At 42.0% G+C, this 18,696-nt stretch overlaps 2 protein-coding genes across 6 annotated transcripts in view; both read left to right on the forward strand.

Moving 5' to 3' along the window:
* Positions 1 to 12,910, forward strand: part of erfl1 (Ets2 repressor factor like 1) — a 74,685-nt gene extending 61,775 nt beyond the window's left edge. For all 3 annotated transcript variants that reach the window (XM_086038451.1, XM_086038452.1, XM_086038453.1), the window contains 5 exons: positions 1,220 to 1,293; positions 2,864 to 3,098; positions 5,759 to 5,936; positions 8,914 to 9,043; positions 11,812 to 12,910. In XM_086038451.1, the coding sequence (XP_085894577.1) occupies positions 1,233 to 1,293; positions 2,864 to 3,098; positions 5,759 to 5,936; positions 8,914 to 9,043; positions 11,812 to 12,494 (1,287 nt within the window). In that variant the 5' untranslated portion in view covers positions 1,220 to 1,232 and the 3' untranslated portion in view covers positions 12,495 to 12,910. The remainder of the gene's footprint in view (positions 1 to 1,219; positions 1,294 to 2,863; positions 3,099 to 5,758; positions 5,937 to 8,913; positions 9,044 to 11,811) is intronic.
* Positions 12,911 to 15,355: 2,445 nt separating this feature from the next.
* Positions 15,356 to 18,696, forward strand: part of arhgef1 (Rho guanine nucleotide exchange factor (GEF) 1) — a 37,979-nt gene continuing 34,638 nt past the window's right edge. For all 3 annotated transcript variants that reach the window (XM_086038089.1, XM_086038091.1, XM_086038090.1), the window contains exon 1: positions 15,356 to 15,459. The gene's annotated coding sequence lies outside the window, so the exon portion shown is untranslated. The remainder of the gene's footprint in view (positions 15,460 to 18,696) is intronic.

Genomic DNA, 18,696 nt, shown 5'->3' on the forward strand with positions numbered 1-18,696 from the left:
CCAAAATTTCACATTGTCATATGTAATAAATAAAAAATATTTTAGCATCTCTTTTGTAACCAAAACCCTTTACAACAACTTGGACAACTATTAACTAATTGAAAGTAATTATCCACATGTAATAACACAATGAGGAAATTAAACATTGATATGGTTTCACAGTCATAATGGCCATCGGAGGAAAAACGGAACTAGATTTTGTTCCATTACAAAAATGACTTTGACACTCCTGTATCCGACCATACCGATTTTATGGTGATAAAAATTTCTGTTTTGGAAATACAGTGATGCTGGTATTTAATTTCCGCATTTTTTTTTTTTTGCAATGGGGCTTGTCAGTTTGTTGGGAATGTACCACTGCAGACGTTTGCACGCGCTCAGTGACGTAGAAAATGTGTCTTGATGTCGCTAAATGTGGACATTACTTTAGGGATATTTACCAAGAAAAATTTTGAAAAACGAAAAAAGACATGAGCGTTGCATGGGGCTTTCATCCAAGTGAACTTCGCCGGTGACAATTTTATTACTGGAAAAAGGTACGGGGAAGTTTTTCCACCCAAATTTGACGTGGCCTTTAGTTAACACTTGAACTTGTGTATACCAAAATATTTTTTAGCCAGCATGTAGTCATAGTTGAGTCATGATGGCGTTCAAGTATCTGCTTGCAATTTTGAGATGCATTTGCTTCCAGTGTTTCAAGCTACTTTGCATTTCTTCCCTGCCACATTTTCGCCGGTTCAACAGAAACTTTTCCCGCACTCCCAAAATTCCTCTCGGCGTACTGAACATGACGCAGTGCGTGTAATACACGTCGAATAAACAAAACGCTCCAAACTTTTTTGCGTATAACGCTGGCCGACTTTACGCAAGAATACTGTAAAATTCCACCTGATTAAATCAAATGAAACTTTAACGTGCTCTTCAAGTGCACCGCTGCTGCTTATGGATGCGGGCGTGGATGTCCAACGCGTTGCATCACGCTCGCTCGGCCTCAGGTGGATGCGCGCGATCGCATCCATCAAGCACTCCATGGCGAAAGCAAACATAACCTTGCCGGGTTACACGTCAATACCAGCCACGTTTCGGAACCGCCGCCGCCCGCGTCCTTCGCCGCTCGCGCGGCGGCTCTGTGTTCGATTCCCTCGGCCACCTCCGAATAAAAAGTGCTCTTACTTCTCAACTCGTGGACTGATGAATGTTTTTCGTGTTTGTGTGTCAGGTGTTGCAGAGGCATGGACTGTAACTGCGTCAGCGATCTGCTGCTGCCCCCGGTGCCCGCACTTTGGACGCCAGGTTGGTAACGCCAAATGCTTATCTTTCCCGCCTTGAAATGAATGGAAATGCAATTCATTCATCCGTTCCAAAAACAAAAATGCGTTTGTATATGAAAGTGTAGCGTAGTCAGAATGTAAAGGATTAAAGAGCTGCTGCATCATGATTTAATGTTGCAATCCAATTCATTGTGCTGCTCCTTCTGGTGTGTGGGAGGCAGTATCACACTACAGTCATGAGACACAAACAAAAAAAACAACAAAAAAAAATATTTCTCATACTACTGTAATCGTAGTCATTTTTCATAGAGAATAATGAACGATATTCCTCTGAGTATTGTTATAATTAGGGATGGGCAGGTATCGTATCGGGTCGGTTCCTGACTTATTTTAAGGTATTGTGTCCTCGCGGAGGCTGCTGATACTAGCCACCGCTACTTGTAGTACAAAAAAAAAAAAAAAAGACATTGAGAAAATGCTTCTCAGCGGTAGTTAGTGCTTTACTGTTTGATAGACAGTTTGATACATCGGCGAATCATCATCTGTGTCGGGAAAAAAAAAAAAAGGTCATTGTGTTAAATAAATTTGATACCGAAAGTACTTGTTATGGGTGAGTAGTCATAGTGAATACTCGTACTGGTATCGGTCTGAAAAAAAGTGGTATCGGACACCCTTAGATATCATTTTCATCATCGGAGCTCAAAGTTTCACAAGTTAAAATATTACATGTGCTGCTCCACCAAAAATACCAAATAATGTTTGATTGTTTGTTTGCAATTTGAAAATAATATGAACCATGTGGGATTCGGGCTAAAATGTCACAAGCGAAATATAATCGTACCTGTCTAACAGAGGCTGTAATATCGCTCTCTGAAATTCTCAGATTTCTATTGGTTGCCGGGTGACAAAATGAAGTGCTAGGTCATTTGGTGCTAGGGCAGATTTTTAGTAGAGGGGAACAAAGTTTTAGCATCTCCGCTTTTTAGTAGAGGGGAACAAAGTTTTAGCATCTCAGCTTTCACTTCCTGTTAAGGTCACTTGAGTCACTTCCAACTAGTTTGCCGTTTAAAGAACAATGACGTGACAACGGTTCTTGAACAACTACTCTGTATTAAATAGGCAAGCTATCATTTCAACTGCTGCATTTGGCTTGCCGGGTTCTGACCAGGGTTAGCAAAGGTGTCGACCCGTTGCGTAGCCTTGGCGGAGGTCTGCCCTGTGGTCTCGCTTTGTGTTGACTTTGATTGTTCAATGAGTACAAACCCTTGACTCGGTGTGTGTGATGTGCAAACAGGCGGCTTGAAGGCTCGCGTGTGCGTGTGCGTGCGTGCGTGTGCGTGTGCGCACCGCGGCATCAATCACCTCTCTCCCAGAGAGTTGTCATCACGCACCTGAGCAATCTGTGCAGCCTAGAGGGCACTAGCGCTCGCTAACGTAGCTCAGGGCACGCAGCGTTCTATTAAACACCTCATCCCTCACCTTCATCGCTCATCCCGACGCCGGCGACCTCCTCGTCCCCGCCGGCGCTGGACGGAATTAACGGCAGGCCTCCTCCGCCCCACCCCCCGTCCCCCCTCCCGCCTTGCGTGCAGGGTTCGCCTTCCCGGACTGGGCCTACAAGCCGGAGTCGAGCCCGGGATCGCGGCAGATCCAGCTGTGGCACTTCATCCTGGAGCTGCTGCAGAAGGAGGAGTACCAGGGGGTGATCGCCTGGCAGGGCGACTACGGCGAGTTCGTCATCAAGGACCCCGACGAGGTGGCCCGACTGTGGGGGATCAGGAAGTGTAAACCGCACATGAACTACGACAAACTGAGCAGAGCGCTGAGGTATTTGATGGCATGCGCAAAATCGCTCGCAATTACCCACCGAGAGTGTTGGGTGCAAAACTGACCATAGAAATGACAATAACCAAATACAGGGGCAAATATGATGGAGCAGTTATTAGGGGTCCCAAACAGACGATGTTCAGGAAGGCCTCATGTCGATTCCGCAAACAAGCACAGGGCAGCTCAGCTTCTGGTTAGAAGACATGAAGACTAGAAATCATGGCTAGCAATACATTGTTGGGTTTTTCTAAAGCGCAATACAGTACATGAATCTCTCACTTATTGTGGGCGGGATGTTCCAGACCACTCCCACAATGAACAAAATCCACAAAGTAGCATATATACGCACACTATACATTTGCTGTAATATTTGTATATATTTCAAAATTCATGCATGATACCAAGACTGCATGCTTGTGACGTACAGGCATCATCTTTGTCCATGAGGTCTTGCCGGCAACTGGCAGCCCGCAGACTGCATGGACCCTTGATTAATTACCCGATTTCCCCCCTCCATCGCAAAAAAAAAAAATATATTTTTGTTTGTTTGTACCATCACAACAATTCGTCAAAAAATACTAATAAACATTTCATACACAAAAAACAGGATGAAATAAAGAAAAGAAAATCCTACAAATACAATTTAAAAAAATGAAAAAAGTGAAAAAATGTATATTTTTTAAATCATTGAAAATGTAAATCCACGGGTGACAAACTGCCATTATGCAGGGGTCGACTGTAGTTCTAAGTTGTAACATCACCAATCACCACTAGATGGCAAACATGTCTTAGTTGCACTTCAACGAGGTCTTACACTGCCCTATACTACAACATGAGCAGGCCTTTTTTTTGTGTGCATATTTGGAATGATATGCAGGATTCAATTAGCTACCAGTGTTTACTTTGCCGTAGACGTGCGGTTATGTAGCTTAAGACCGTTGTACTTTGCTATAGTCACTTTAGCTTCATTTATTAAGTGCGAACTGATCCCAAAGAGGCTCGACAACATCACACAGTGCCCCACGTGGCCCCACCTCTTAAAGGCACACTTACACAGTTATACATTTCTACGTATACAATATGTGGAAGGTTATTGTCGAAAAACATTTAGAAGGTGTTCATAAAAAGTATGTTTGGAACATACGTAATTGATTGTGTTGAAAGCATGCGGGAGAGGCGAAACTCTGGTGTGTCAATCCAGCAGATTTTCCCCCAATTGCGGCTGCTTCGTTGCCGATTATTCTCGCTTTGAGTGTGAAATTGACTGATGCAAGCTCATGTTTGCAAGGATGATATAAAAGAGGTGTTGAAGTTTGGAACCTCTGCTCCGGGAACGTCAATATTCCTCAATTGCTGCCCTTTATCGGCGGCCATCTTAATATAAAGTTGACGGAGGAGCCGGCCAGCAAACAAAGTCAATACGGATTTCGCCGCCAACTTTGTGGGACTTTTCAAACTTGTTTGATTTCAACACATCTCGAGCGCCCCGAAATGCGCGCTTATCACAAATGACTTGTGCGCCTCCTTCCCCCTTTCCTCCTCCTGCTTTTCCTTGGCTTCTTCTTGATGGGGGTTGTCGTGGGAGTCTAATTGTTATGAATTGGCTGGGGCCACAATTAGCCTTCTTAATTAGCCTCACTTAATTGCTCAATTAAGAGCCACCGCGCCATTGCCGCGCCAAGCAAAACGCACGTTTGGGGCGCTGATACATACGTGCCGCTCCGAGTGGGTTGACGTCGGGCATAATGAGGCCTTGTCACGCTCGCCTCACTTCACGGATACTTTCAAACAAAAGAAGGCCGGCGCTGAGTAGACGGACGACGAAAATCGTCCATTTTGTTTTTTCGCGCCCCACCCTGAGCGTTCCGCTCCTTCGCCTGAGCCAGGTGGCATGAGCACACGCCTCAGAAACTGACCTGCCCGCCGGGGTCGTTACCATGGAAACTCCCGCCCCCTCCCCTTTTCCTTCCCATTTACTTGTACTTGTAGGGGAAGTTAATATTTCAAAATGATAGCTGATTCGTAATATTAAAATGGAAGTCAATCCAAACATGGCTGAGAGAAAGGAGGAGACGTATTCAAAGCAGTGGGAACTGAGTCTAGCTTGCGCCGACCCCGCAGCGCTGTGTACGAATTCATTTCCGTCAAAATCCCCCCAAAATTTATGCCGGTGTTGTTAAAGCGGAAGTCAACACAAACATTTATTTTTTTTTAAAGAATATGTTCTATGCAAGCCCACGAGTTGAAACAGGGAATTCTGATAAATATTGCATTTGTGGAACAAGTGTTAATCCACTCGTTTTTAGCCATCTGTGGAGGCGGCCATTTTGTCTTTTGTCGACTGAAAATGACATCACAACTGCTGCCAACGACCAATCACGGCTCAGATTCAGAGAACAGGTCAGCTGTTATTGGTCCTTGTGAGCAGTTGTGATGTCATTTTCAGTCGACGGAAGTGACAAAATGGCCGCCCCAGAGATGGCTAAAAACGAGTGCATTTTGCTGCTTAATTTATATTCCACAAGCGCAAAATTAATCAGAATGCCGTGTTTCAACGAGTGGGCCCGCTGGGAACATATTCTTGAAAAAAATCTGTTTGGGCGGACTTCCGCTCGTTCATCCGTCATCCGCCTCATTCGGTGACGTCTGTTGTGTGGCAGGTATTACTACAACAAGCGCATTTTGCACAAAACCAAAGGGAAGCGCTTCACCTACAAGTTTAACTTCAGCAAAGTGGTGCTGGTCAACTACCCCATCCTGGACATGGCCAACTCGCCCTTCTTCCTGGCCCAGAACCACTTCAACGGAGGCTCCAGCGCACCCGACTGCACCCCGGAGGTACGGCAACGTTTCACACTCCACCGCCTTTCAGCGGCGCCGATCAAATGGCATTTGCATGCTTTGGAATTAGCATAAAAGAAGCCGGAAAAGATCGGCAAAAGCAGACATGCTGTTTTTTTTGGGGGGGGGGGGGGGTTGGTTGTTTTGTTTTTTTCTATCAAGAAATTGATTTAATTCCAGCAAAAATCTATTACTGTCATGTGGTTTCGCCGTTGCAGCTCACAAGTACCTGCTGGGCCATTCCCAGATGTATGAAAATCTGTAAAGATAATAAGAAGCCAGCCTTAACCCCAAATCTTCCACACATTTTGAAGAGGTTTTGTTTTGTCTGATCAAAACCAGACGGGGGAAGAAAAATCAACTTCATGACGCGTTTGACTTTTGTTGAAGTTTTGAATTGACTAAACTCATTGGTGCACCTTCGAGGAAATTCAGCAACTATTCGGCAATCTGTTCCAGTCCCCCCCAAAAAATACTAACAAAAAAGACTAAAAATGGGTCAGACGATGGCTGTATATATATATGTACTTATATATGTATGTATGTATGTATGTATATATGTATATGTGTATACGTGTATATATATATATACGTGTATATATATATGTGTGTGTGTGTATATATATATATATATATATATATATATATATATATATATATATATATATATATATATATATATATATATATATATATATATATATATATATACATATATTAATATTATAATATATATAATATTAATATTATCTTGTTTGGGTTATCAATCTATGGTCATGTGTGCGTGCTCGCCGAATGCGTATGGAAAAGTTTCCGTGTGATCTGAAAAAAGTAGTGTCAGAGTGTCATCCATCACTTGTCTGCGCCATGCTTAAGGTCGTGAGGAGACGGCTTTAGGTCGTCCTTAACCCCCCCCCCCTCCGGGCTCCCCCAAAGACGACATGATCCCCTCCTCTCTCTCATCCCCCGTCTTCGGCGTGTCATCGATCTCAAATGAAAGCGGGGCCGCGTCAGATCAGATCAATGGTGCGCCTCGTTAATGCGCTTTGTTAAGCAAACGCGGATCTGCCGGCTCGGGGACTACGGTCTCGCCTTTCAAACTCGGGGTGACACGGGATATTGATCCGGGGAGAAGGGGGACAAAAATCCCCCCTTTGTCCCGGCGATTCTCCGGATTCGTCTGTTGCATTTGTTTCAGCTCGTCTGGTTGTCCCCGGTGTATTCTCGGGCCTGCGTCCTGAGCGCGCGTCGCCCCGTCAGATGTGGCTGGCGAGCGGCCCCAATCGGAGCCGCGCCGTCTTCCCGCTTTCCTCCTCATTTATCCTTGGCAGCCTCAAACGTGTCCGTGACAGCCCTTTGTATCGCCGTCCGTCCGTCCGTCCGTCCTTGCCTCCGCTGCCTCGTCGCCGTTTGCATCGCGCTTGTCAACGTGTGACGGGGGCGGGACCGTCTCATTCCGGAGTGTGGGCTTCTTTCTGCTTCGGATGGAATGGCTGACGCCGTTGTTGATGTGACGGTGTCATTGGTGAACTTACAGTGCGTAGCACAAGTCTACACACCCCTGTTCAATTGCCAGGTTTTGCTTATTAAAAAAAATTGCAACTAAATGTGGCCTGTAACTTGTTCAGCTCAATTGAAAGAAAATGAAGTCTTTTCAAGAGGAGAAGTAAAAATAAGCAACTGGGCTAATGTGGTTGCATAAGTGTGCACACCCTCTTGTAATCGGAGGCGTGGCTGTTTTCAGAATGAACCAATCACATTCGAACACATGTTAAATGGGAGTCAGCACACAATTGACACCATTTCATGTTCCGTGATGAGCTCCAAATATGTTCTGATGTTCTAGGGGGCTTTCTTTGCCTTTTTTGAGTCGTCCTGGTTTTAGGTCACATTAGTGGTGGAAAATGTTTTGAAATGATTTATCTTGGTCTCATTTTTTTTAGGTCATAAAAAGACAAACAAACTGGCATTCGAACATGAGTGTGTAGACTTTTTATATCCACTGTGAATGCCAAAGGAGAACGTGTCCATTCGTGCTCCACTTTGTCATTCAATTATTTGCTTTGCTCGTAATGTTACAAATTATGATATAATTGTTAGAATAACATGCCTTTTTTCTTATCATAAAACTCCAACTTCATTCTCAGAACAAAACAACTATTCTGTTTTTTTTTCTTTTCAACTTTACAACCTTATTACCAGGATAGTCTGACTTTCTGTTAAAATTATGACTTTGTTTTTGGAATAATGTTACTTTTTTCACAAAATGACAACTTCATTCTTGGATTTTATGATGTTTCTTTTTTTACAATTATGACTTTTTTGTTGTATAACGTTTTTTTTAATTCTCAGAATCTGTTTCTTACTTTATTTTCACAATATCAGGACTTTTTTCCTATATCGCTACTTAAATGTGACATTACTTTTTTTATTGCTGAAGTTAGAACTTTATTAAATTATGTTTTTCTTGTCACTTATGACTTTTATTCTCAGACTAGTTAGACTTTTTTTTCTACCGACAAATTGACTCTATTATCTTTTTATGTATGGTCTGACTTTATTCTAATAATCCATCTTTTTTTTCATTGAAATTCATGAAATTCTGATGTTGTTCTTGGTATATTATGACTTAAACCTCATTCCTTAATTTTTTCCTAAAGTTATAATTAAATATTTGCTATCCTAATATTCTGCCGGGTTTTTTTTTTCTTTAATTACAACTTTATTCTCTGAAACGACACTTTGAATGTAGTGTGTTCATTCCAAAATGTTTTCTTCAGATGACATGATGTTTTGAGTATTCTGTATTTTGCTCACAACATTTCATCTTTTTTTTTTTTCTGGAAAAAGTACAACTTAACAATACACCTTCTTTTTGGTGCCATATCACAAGAAAAAAAAAAAAAAAAACGTGTGGCAGCAGGGAGCTCATTTCTTATTCGGTTGTGTATTTTTCTTGTCTTTGGCCACGTAGGCCATCCAGTCCCTGTTTCCTCGCTTGCCTGACGCGGGCCGAGCGTCCTCCCTGTTTGATCGAGGCGGCGCGGCGCCGGGGCCGGAGGGAGACAAGCTGCGACTGGACACGTTTCCTTTCCTCGGTTCAGGTGAGAGCACTTGTGTGGCGTGTGGGGGGACAGAACTTTGGGAGCAACTTGCCCACAGTAAAGATGGCCGCCGTGGCCAATGGGCGGAAGCGGGCGAGTGTGACATGAGGATGTGCATCAGGTGTGAGCAACTGAGCCAAACTACATGGGCTCAATCTATTTTGGTCATTTAGTAGGAGAGTGATTTAGAAATATGTGTGTTAGTTAGTTTCTTTTGAAGAGTCTTAAATGAAACATATCGTCATATGATAACTTATCATGTTAAAAGTGTCAAATGTATCACATTTTAATGTGTGCAACTTACCATGCTTCAAGGCGATATCATGTGATATTTATCACATTAAGGCATAAAATCATCGTATCACGTTAAAGGGACAACTTTTCACATTAAAATGTGAGAATTTTGTGAAACTCCGCTAGGTAGCGGAACCACGAGTTATTTCATTTTAATGTGATAAATGTTAAAACGTGATATGTTTAACATCAAAATGTGAAACTTATCACGTCTACTTAAATCTCAAAATGTGAAACTTGTCACCACATTTGAACATTTATCACGTTAAAATTAAATAAGTATGACTTTTGTTTCAGGTCACCAGCGGAGTCCTTTAGAAGTCTTATTAAACAAAGTTACTAGTTATATAAGTACCTGCTCTTCTCTGGGAAAAAAAAAAAGCACGCCCAAGTTTGAAAAAAAAATCTAAAATTGAAAAAGAAGACATGTATACACGTACATCGGGATCCACCGATCATTTTGTTCTGCCCAATGCGAAAGACAAACTTCTCACGTTTTAGCGTAAAATGTATCACGTTATTACAGTTGTGTACAACTGCCTATGTGGAGTAAACTGACTGAACCATGTTGTTCGAACCTGATGCAAAATCATTCAAACGGGTTCTATAAAGTCGTTCAAACACATTAACAAAGTAATTCGAACGTCACGGTAAAACATAGGCTAAATGCGAAAAGCATTTTTTCCCATAATGCCTCCGGGTATTGACTTGCGCTTAATTGCGAAAATTGCGTATGCTGAAGTCAATCCCCCGTGGCATTATGGGAAAAAAAAATGCTTTTGTTGTTAGCATTTAGCCTACGTTTTACCAATGTGTTAAAACAACTTGACCAAATACGTTTGAATGACTTTGCCAGTATTCAAACGACATAGCTCAGTTAAAAATGTTTACTCCACATTGACAGTTCGACCCTTCCATATGTTATAACGTGATGTTGAACTTTTGATTTTTCTGGCCTGGCTTTTGTTGTCAGTGGCAAGATTATTGTTCAAGGAATTAGCTCGTGACTTGTATATATCATTGCCAAACAATTGGAAGGAAGGAAGGAAGGAAGGAAGGAAGGAAAGTGAGGTCACTCCAGCGTCCGTGACCGACGCCGCTTAATGGCCGACACAAACACACAATACAGAAAGCGAGGGAGGGAGCTAGCGTGTAAACAGATGCACCAACTCGAGCCCCCTTCACCCCCCCCCCCTCCCTCCTTCTTCTTCTTCATCCTCCACAGTTTGTCCTGGGGTCTTATTTCCTTCTCCCTCCCATGTGTCCCCGCTGTCCTAATCCCTTCCCAGGCAGGAAGGCCCTAATTGAGGGTGCAGGCTTCAGTTTGTGGCCTGTGGGCGCCCATTACTGTGTTTTCATAAGCAAGCGAGAGAGGCCCGTCTGACTGATTCAATATTCATGTGTCTGCCAGCTACACACGCACACGCACACACTTGAGCGCTGTCAAATTAGGCCCGCATAGTAAATAACGTGGCAGGCTGGCGGATCGAGGGGAAACCGAGGGGGGGGCGGGCGTTGGGGGGCGGCGGCAGCGAGTTGCTCGGCAGTTGGAAGGAAGTCGGCTGCGCTGGGAGGTGAAGATGCTTTTGTTTGTTGGTCCCAGCGCTCCCGCTCAGGCAAACGCCAGCATCGTTCTCCTATTACACCAATAAAACAGGAAAATATGATTTTTTTTTTTGTTTGCAAATGGGGCAAAAAGACTATTATACTTTATCTAAAAAAAAATCCAACATTTTTTTTGCTTCTAAACATGACCTCGTGGTCCCTTGAGATGCAAGTTTGATTTGTTCCTAACTACGCTTGTAACTCAAAATACCCGTACTCCAAATTATCTTTTTGCATTGAAACAAATGAAAATGCCAACAATCCGTTCCAGTCCCCAAAGCACACCAACAAAACTTTTTGCAGCATGTTTTCTAATTCCAATAAGCATTACAAAATTTAAATATTGGAAAAAAATAGACGAATCCCATCCCATTATCATCTTTAATCAAGAAGTTGCAGTTAGAAATTGAAGTGAAGTGGTCATTTTACATGGAAAACATTTGTAAAGAAGTGAAGAATTCCCAATACAGAATTTAAGTGCTTTATGAGAAAAAAGTCACCAATTGTACAAAAATGAAGCGGTAGGTAGCGTTACGAGAAATTAACTCCAACTTTTAAGGTAGGAAAATATCAATATTAAGGGACTGAACTCGATTTTCGTGGGGAAAAAGTTGCACTGTTACAAGAACAAATGCGAGTTTTATGACAACAACCTGTAAGGTTACAAATTATCCAAGAATGAAGTGGTGATTTTACGAGGAAAAGTTGTAAGGCTACGAGAATTAAGTCGAAATTTGACAAGATTGAAAATTTGCAACGTTGCACACAAACGAAGCTGTTGTGAGATTCGCTAGAAACAAACTCTCCTTTTTGTCCTCCATTTTGTTTGTGTGGATGCCTTTAACCCTCTTGTGGTCCTTTTGCGCTAGGTGGCCCCTGCTACACCAAACCGCCGTCCCTGCTGGGCACGTACCCCCGCAGCCCACCCTTCGACTACCCGTGGGGCTTTAACCCCTACCTGCCTGGGGCCTTCTCCCTCAACAACTGCCCCAAACTGCCCCCCGGCTCCCTCTACCCCTCCCAGTTCTACCCCGGCCCCCTGCCCGGCGGCCTCTCCCAGCTCCCCCACCCCTTCTCCACCCTGCTGCCCCCGGGGGAGGCCACGAGCGGCACCAATGCGGCGGCAGTGTCGGCGGGGGGCCGAGCGGGCCCGCCGCCCTACCAGGGCGGCCTGTCGCTGTGCCGCAGCGAGCTGGGCAACCCTCTGCTGGGAGGGGAACGTGCCCGGGCCACGCCCCCCATCCTGGGCCCGGGGCGCCAGAGCCCCACGGATAGGCGGGGCAGCGTCAAGCGGGACGCCGAGTCGGACTCGGACCTGGAGATCACCGACCTGAGTGACTGCAGCTCGGACGAGCACGATTTGGCGGCGGCCAAGGACGCGGCGTTGGGGGCGAAGAAGGCGGAGGCTGGGGCAGCGGTGGCCTTGCCCCTGCCGCCGCCCGTGTCCGCCCACCCTCTCAAAGGCCTGATGCCCCTCACGCCGCCAGCGCCACCCGCCATCTTGCATGAGCGCCACAGGGAGAGAGAGACCCTCAAAATGATCCACAGCTAATGCTTCTTCTTCTACTTCTGGTTTGATTGCTCTGCTTTTCTCCCCTTTCGTCCACGTCGTCAACATCAGACGTTTCGCCAAAACTTTTTTACAGTCTATCATTTACTTCCCATGGCCATTTGAATCTTCAAATCTACATGAATGGCCGCCACTTGTGTATGCTGCGCTCGAAACAATGTTCACGAGGACACGCGCCAATACTGCCATCTGGTGGTGCATTCAGTGTGAGTCTGTTCAAATCACCTTGGTCGCCTCTACTTGAAATTGTAGCTACTGTTTTATTGTCGTAATTTTATTGGACCTCATTTCTAGTAGTGTGAAAACATTTTGTTTCTGAATTTGATTTAAACTACTTTTCTTGTGTTGTGGGAAGACACGTTTTCAACAAACAAGTCTTAAACTTGTCTGCAGTTTAATATCTCCCACGTTTCTTGTGCTTGACAACATGAGTTTTTGTCCTGTGTTCTATTGTCTCTTAATTTATTTAAATTTGACGTAATATACATGTGTGTGTGTATATATATATATATATATATATATATATATATATATATATATATATATATATATATATATACATATATATATATATATATATATATATATATATATATATATATATATATATATATATATATATATATATATATATATGTGTGTGTGATTTTATTTATTATGTGATTTATTTATTTATTTGTTTGTTCGTTTGTTTGTTTGTTTGTTTGTTTCCCCATTCATTTAAATTCCACTTAATTCCAATCACATTTCTGGTGGAATCAAAGTGTTTTTTGTCTTATTTTCATTTCATTTCAATTCACTTAAACCACATCAAAAGGGTTGATTAAAAAAACAAAAACATTTTTTGCTTATTGACTTCAATTTGTTATGTAAACCACTTTACTAATGATGTGAAAACATGTTGTCTTCTATTTTGTTTTTTAATTTATTTCAATTTGATGTCAACCAAATTTCTATAGTGATGTCTTTTGTTTTGCCTCGGATTGTTATTAGAAGCTACACTGTGTTTTTTTTTTTATATTCTTGCACATTCTGGGAGAGGAAAAAAGGGAAGAAAAGGAGAGCAGATTTTAAATTTGTATGAATATTTGTGTGTGTGTGCGTGTGTCTGTGTGTGTGCGTGTGTGTATATATATTTTAATATGTTGTACATTTAATGATGAGCACCTATGAGGAGAGCTAGCTGTATCGTGGTGATTTTATTCTGTATTTAATTCAATATTTCGGGGGGATAAAGTTATAAGCTTATGTGTATCCAAAAATTCAATAATTCATAAGCAGATGTTTTTCTATGATGAGCTTATCGGGATGCTGTCCGAGTTTTTAATTGTGCCCTTTGGTCTTTTTTTTTCCTTTTAAATGTCCACCCTGCAAATCCTTGCTAGTAGACTTATTTTTATATTCCCGTCATCCAGTGTAAAGCATTTTTTATGCTTTAATTTAAATTAAATTTAATTGCAATCCATGGAATAAAAAAAAAAACATCATGAGCCACACTGTACTCTCTATTGTAAAGTTTCAAATGTGACACACAAGCAGCTGTAAATAGTTTCCTGTGTGTGTGTGTGTGTATACATCTCAAATGCTTTGTTTTACTGTTAAGAGGTCACATGGGGGGAAAAAAGATTGATATCTTGAAAAGCAATAAACTTACATATTTGGGATATTGGACGTTTATTGTCACTTTGTTTTTTGTTTTTCGTTTTGTTTTTTTGCTGCTGCCAGCCAAACTGTTGATATATTTTGAGATATATTTTGTTTTGCCATTTATCAAACTTTTTTCTAAAAAATATATAATTGATGAAAAGTTCTTGAACTTATTATTGTGGTGCTTCACTCACCAGAGTTGAGTTCCCATTCAGCAACAGGTGGATAGTTGTCCGTCTCAAAATTTACCCTGTGATTGATATGCAACCATTATTCATTCAACTGCTTGATAATGAAAACGCTTTTCATTAAAAATGATATCAAGATAAGACTTTATTTTCCGCATTTTTTTCTTCATTATTAATTTGATCAAACTGTTGTTGCGGCTTTCAGATTTTCCTACGAGTATAGTAAAGAAGATACCATAACCTTTTTGTTAAAATATAATTATATAAAATTGATGGGATATAATATTATATATTATAATATATTACAATGGATTTTATAAATCTATTGTAAATATATACAATGTATGCATGTATGCATCTATCTATCTATCGATCAATCTGCTTTTGCGGCCATGTCCTTGTTGGTGCGCGCCAGGGGGCGCCAGACGCCCTCAAAACAAAAGCTTTTAATCGTGCGGTTGCTTTGATGCCTCTGCGTGGCAAACGTCTAAAAATAAATCTATTCAAAGCTTCATTATCATGCCAAAAGCTGACATAATGGGCGTGTTTATTATACATAATTGATTTTTAACGGTTAAGCAGGGGCATAAATGTCATTCAAAGGGGGATCTTCAAGGGGGAAACCGACAAGACGCTTTCATTGAGATAATTACAAAAGCAGTAAAACACTGAATAGTGGATGTTGTGCACAGCATAATGACAGTTAGTGTTTTACACTAAAATCTTTAATAGTTGATTCAAACGCGGTAAAATCAACTTTCTTTTGCTGTGTTCGCTGTACAGTAAAATGGGGACGATTTAGTGTGTGACACAATACGGAAGCGACTTGTTTCACAGAGTTTTTTAAATAAAACAACGGTGTCGAAATCATTCCAGTCATAATTTGGCATTATATAATACAATGTTGACATTTAGCAAAAATGTATTGACATTTTTAGAGAGTGTTTAAGTTCTCGTGTACTTCCGCGTATACTGTTTTTTTTTCCGTCCTCCACTCCTGACCCCCACCCCCACCTTTCCTCACTTCACTTCACTTGATGACACACGACAACTTTTTCCCTACACGAAACACGATTTAGACGCTCAGACGGACGTTTTCTCCCTCTTTGCCGGTGAGTAAAGCTTTTAAACATGACCACCGGCGAGCTGCTTGTGGAACCTTTAAAAAAAGTGCCGAAAGAATTGACCGTGAAGGTGTTTTCTGTTTTTTTTGGGGGGTGTTTTTTTTTTTTCTCCCTTGACAAATCCCCCCAGCACGGCAACGCTGCGCCGACCAGGACTCTCGCCGGAGTACACCGCCTCCCGTTCTGTTTTATATATAAAAGTAAATCAATAAGTAAATATACCGGTGCGTTTTAATGACGCCTTTCAAGGCATGGACTACGACCTAGAGTGATTGTCACGCGTTGGAATAGGTGCAAGGAGGCGTTTGTGTGTTCTGGTGTCGTTGATGTTGAGATCAAACGACGTGTTGCATTTATACCTCAGGAAAATCATCAGAATTCACAGAGTTGGAGTTTTTGAATGACAGGACAGCTGATTGGGAGAAATATTTGTGTTGGTCTTACTGTGTGTGGCGTTTATGTGCTGTGACAGGCCACCAATATGCATGCCCGTCTTTGGCAGACGACAAAGGGTGGGAAACCTGCAACCAACGGGCCATGCGCGACCCGGCGAGAGCATTTTACATGGCCCGGCGAGAGCATTTTAAACGGCTCGACGTGTAGTTTGTGAACAATGCAACAAATGAATCGACTTTTTTTCGGTTTCCTAATTATTGGGGGAAATCATTAACATGGTCAATGTCTTCACATAAATTAATAATTATTAAAAATAACATCTAACAATAACATAATTACAGGTAATTTGGGAAAATGTGTTATTTCCGAAGTGTGCATCAAACTAGTAGCCATTAGCATTAATCAGTACCCAAGAAGTAGCTTTCATTTTCACCGCTTGCTGAGCCCTGGGCTAAGTGCTAAACTCAAACAGATGGATGTTTCAGATTTTTTTTTTTTTTTTTTTTTATGCATTTTGTAAATTAAAGAATCTAGATTTTTCAAATAATATTTAAAAAATTGCAAAAATGAATTTGACAAAGTTCTACGTAATTGATTTATTCATCAACGCAATAAATATTATATATAATGAAATGCATTTAATGATTTTTTATCAAAAACTCCCATCTGTTTTTGAATTTTTCTTTTTTAAAACATACATCCTGCCTGTCATGCAATTCTAAAAAAAAAAAAAAAAAACAGTAAATGCTCAAGGGAAACTTTTAATGAAAAGGCCTAAAACTTTGAACCCACAAATGCTCATCCTGTATGACAAACATTTTCTCATCATTTACCTCCCAAACCAAAAACAGTTTTAACTCAAAATCAAAATGGCTGCCCTGCATAGTCTAGTTAAAGATGCAGACGAGATCAATAATGAGTGTCTGCATAATATTGATTGCTGCTTTTTTGCTTGCATGTGTGTGTGTGCTCCCAGGAAACAGCAGTGAGCGCATAATTGGCCTCAATAAGCACAGTTAGTCAGTTAATCATTGAGCATTTTGGTGGTTTTTGCTTCCGTGTGGTGCTGCTGCTGCTGCTGCAGCTCATGGTGACCGTACCAACTTCCTGTCAGAGCGTAAAGGTGGAGCAAGGGGGAGTTGGTGACACCGCCCGCTGGCTGAACAAGTGCCGGCTTGTGCGCAGCCCAAAGGCCACCTTCTCTTCCTTTTAAAGGAATGTTGCCTATTTCGTCGCACTTCGCTTCATCCGGGGTGTCGTAAAACGTCAGCCGCCGTTAGGATCATGGCCACTGCGCCGGGGTGGGGGCGATCGGGCGTGTTATCCCGAGCGGGCTCTGAGCGTTGGCAGACGAGCTAATTCTGGTGGACTGGATGTATTCTTCTGACTCATGCTCTTCTTCGTTGTCATCTTTTCTTCTGAGATGATTGGGGAACGAGGTTCATAAAATACTAGCGCAGTAATCCCCCCTCCAAATCCACGATATGGAATGGCATGTCTTCGTCACATTTATGTTGTGTTTACATCAGGGGTGCCCAAGTCTGGTCCTCAAGAGCCCCTATCCAGGCTGTTTTAGATGTCTCACTCCTCCAACACACCTGACTCAAATGATCAGGATCGTTATCCGGCTTCTGCACAGCTTGCTGATGAGCTGACTTGGGCACCAACTTTACGAAAAAACAAATTGTGAAATAGTGGGGCTGTGAACCTGCAACCTGAAAGGGAGGCAAGTTTACCGTAAAGTCAGTTTGATAGCTGTGGATTTTGGCCCATTTTATTGTCCAAGTCATGATGTCAATTCAGAACCATTCACTCGCAGGCACATTTAAAGAAATCGACTGAAAACTCACGATTTACTCCTTGTTGAATTTCACGCTTGATGGGTGAAAATGAGCTTGGTGGTGTTTTTCATGTTTTTCGGTTGTGTGGACGAGCGGTCTGCACGAACAACTTCCTTCGGTTTCATCCGCGTTGTGTTCATGGCGAGGATCTTCACCTGTCCATCTCACTTAGCTCGCTGGAAAAGCAAGAAAATGGAAAGAGTTACACCCCATGTGTCGTGGAGAGTCTTGTGGCAGCCGGTTAGGGAGAGCTGGAGCGAGACGCCCAGCTAGCGAGCGAGAATGAAGTCATTCATTCTCATTCAAGAGGCCTGGAAAAAGTCTCAGTTCGTGGATGATTGTTGAAAGCTTGCACTCGGGTCTTTAAGTAAACCATAGTTATGCCTTCGGAAAGCCAAAGTGGCTTAGCTCAAAGCTAGCAAACGATGCAAAACTCCATTGACAAGCTAACCGTTAGCATTAATAGTTGCGGTTTTGGAAGTGATGGATGTACTTTGTATGTAGACGAGTAATATAACAATACTCATGGGTATATATTTTTTATTATATATATATATATATATTTATATATATATATACTTTTTTAACCTCTGTCTTTGCTTGTGTAAATCTTTTTTTAAAAAGCAAAAAATTACGGATTTTTGCCAATTTAAAAAGTGCTCATATCAGCTAATGAAATTGGTCGGCCACTTAATCAGCTGTTTTTTTGTGTGTTTAGCAGGACTGTTCGGTAGCCCAAACAAAAAGACTGCCTTGCTGTGCATCACTTATGTTATGTAGACCGTCGTCAAGAGAAAGCCTTCAATCGCAATATCAACATAGAGTCCCTCAACACAACTTGACCCGCAGTTTGGTGGATTGACCTGAGGTTAGCTTAGTCACGTAGCATCTTTGCTGGCAAAAAACGCTTCCAATATTCTACATGGACGCTATCTAAAAGCAAATGAAAGCCAGACGCACACGGCAGACTTATAAATAAACGACTCAG

The sequence above is a fragment of the Filicampus tigris genome, chromosome 8 (assembly GCF_054856515.1).
Source record: "Filicampus tigris isolate MCC_2025a chromosome 8, RoL_Ftig_1.0, whole genome shotgun sequence".
Taxonomy (NCBI): Eukaryota; Metazoa; Chordata; class Actinopteri; order Syngnathiformes; family Syngnathidae; genus Filicampus; species Filicampus tigris.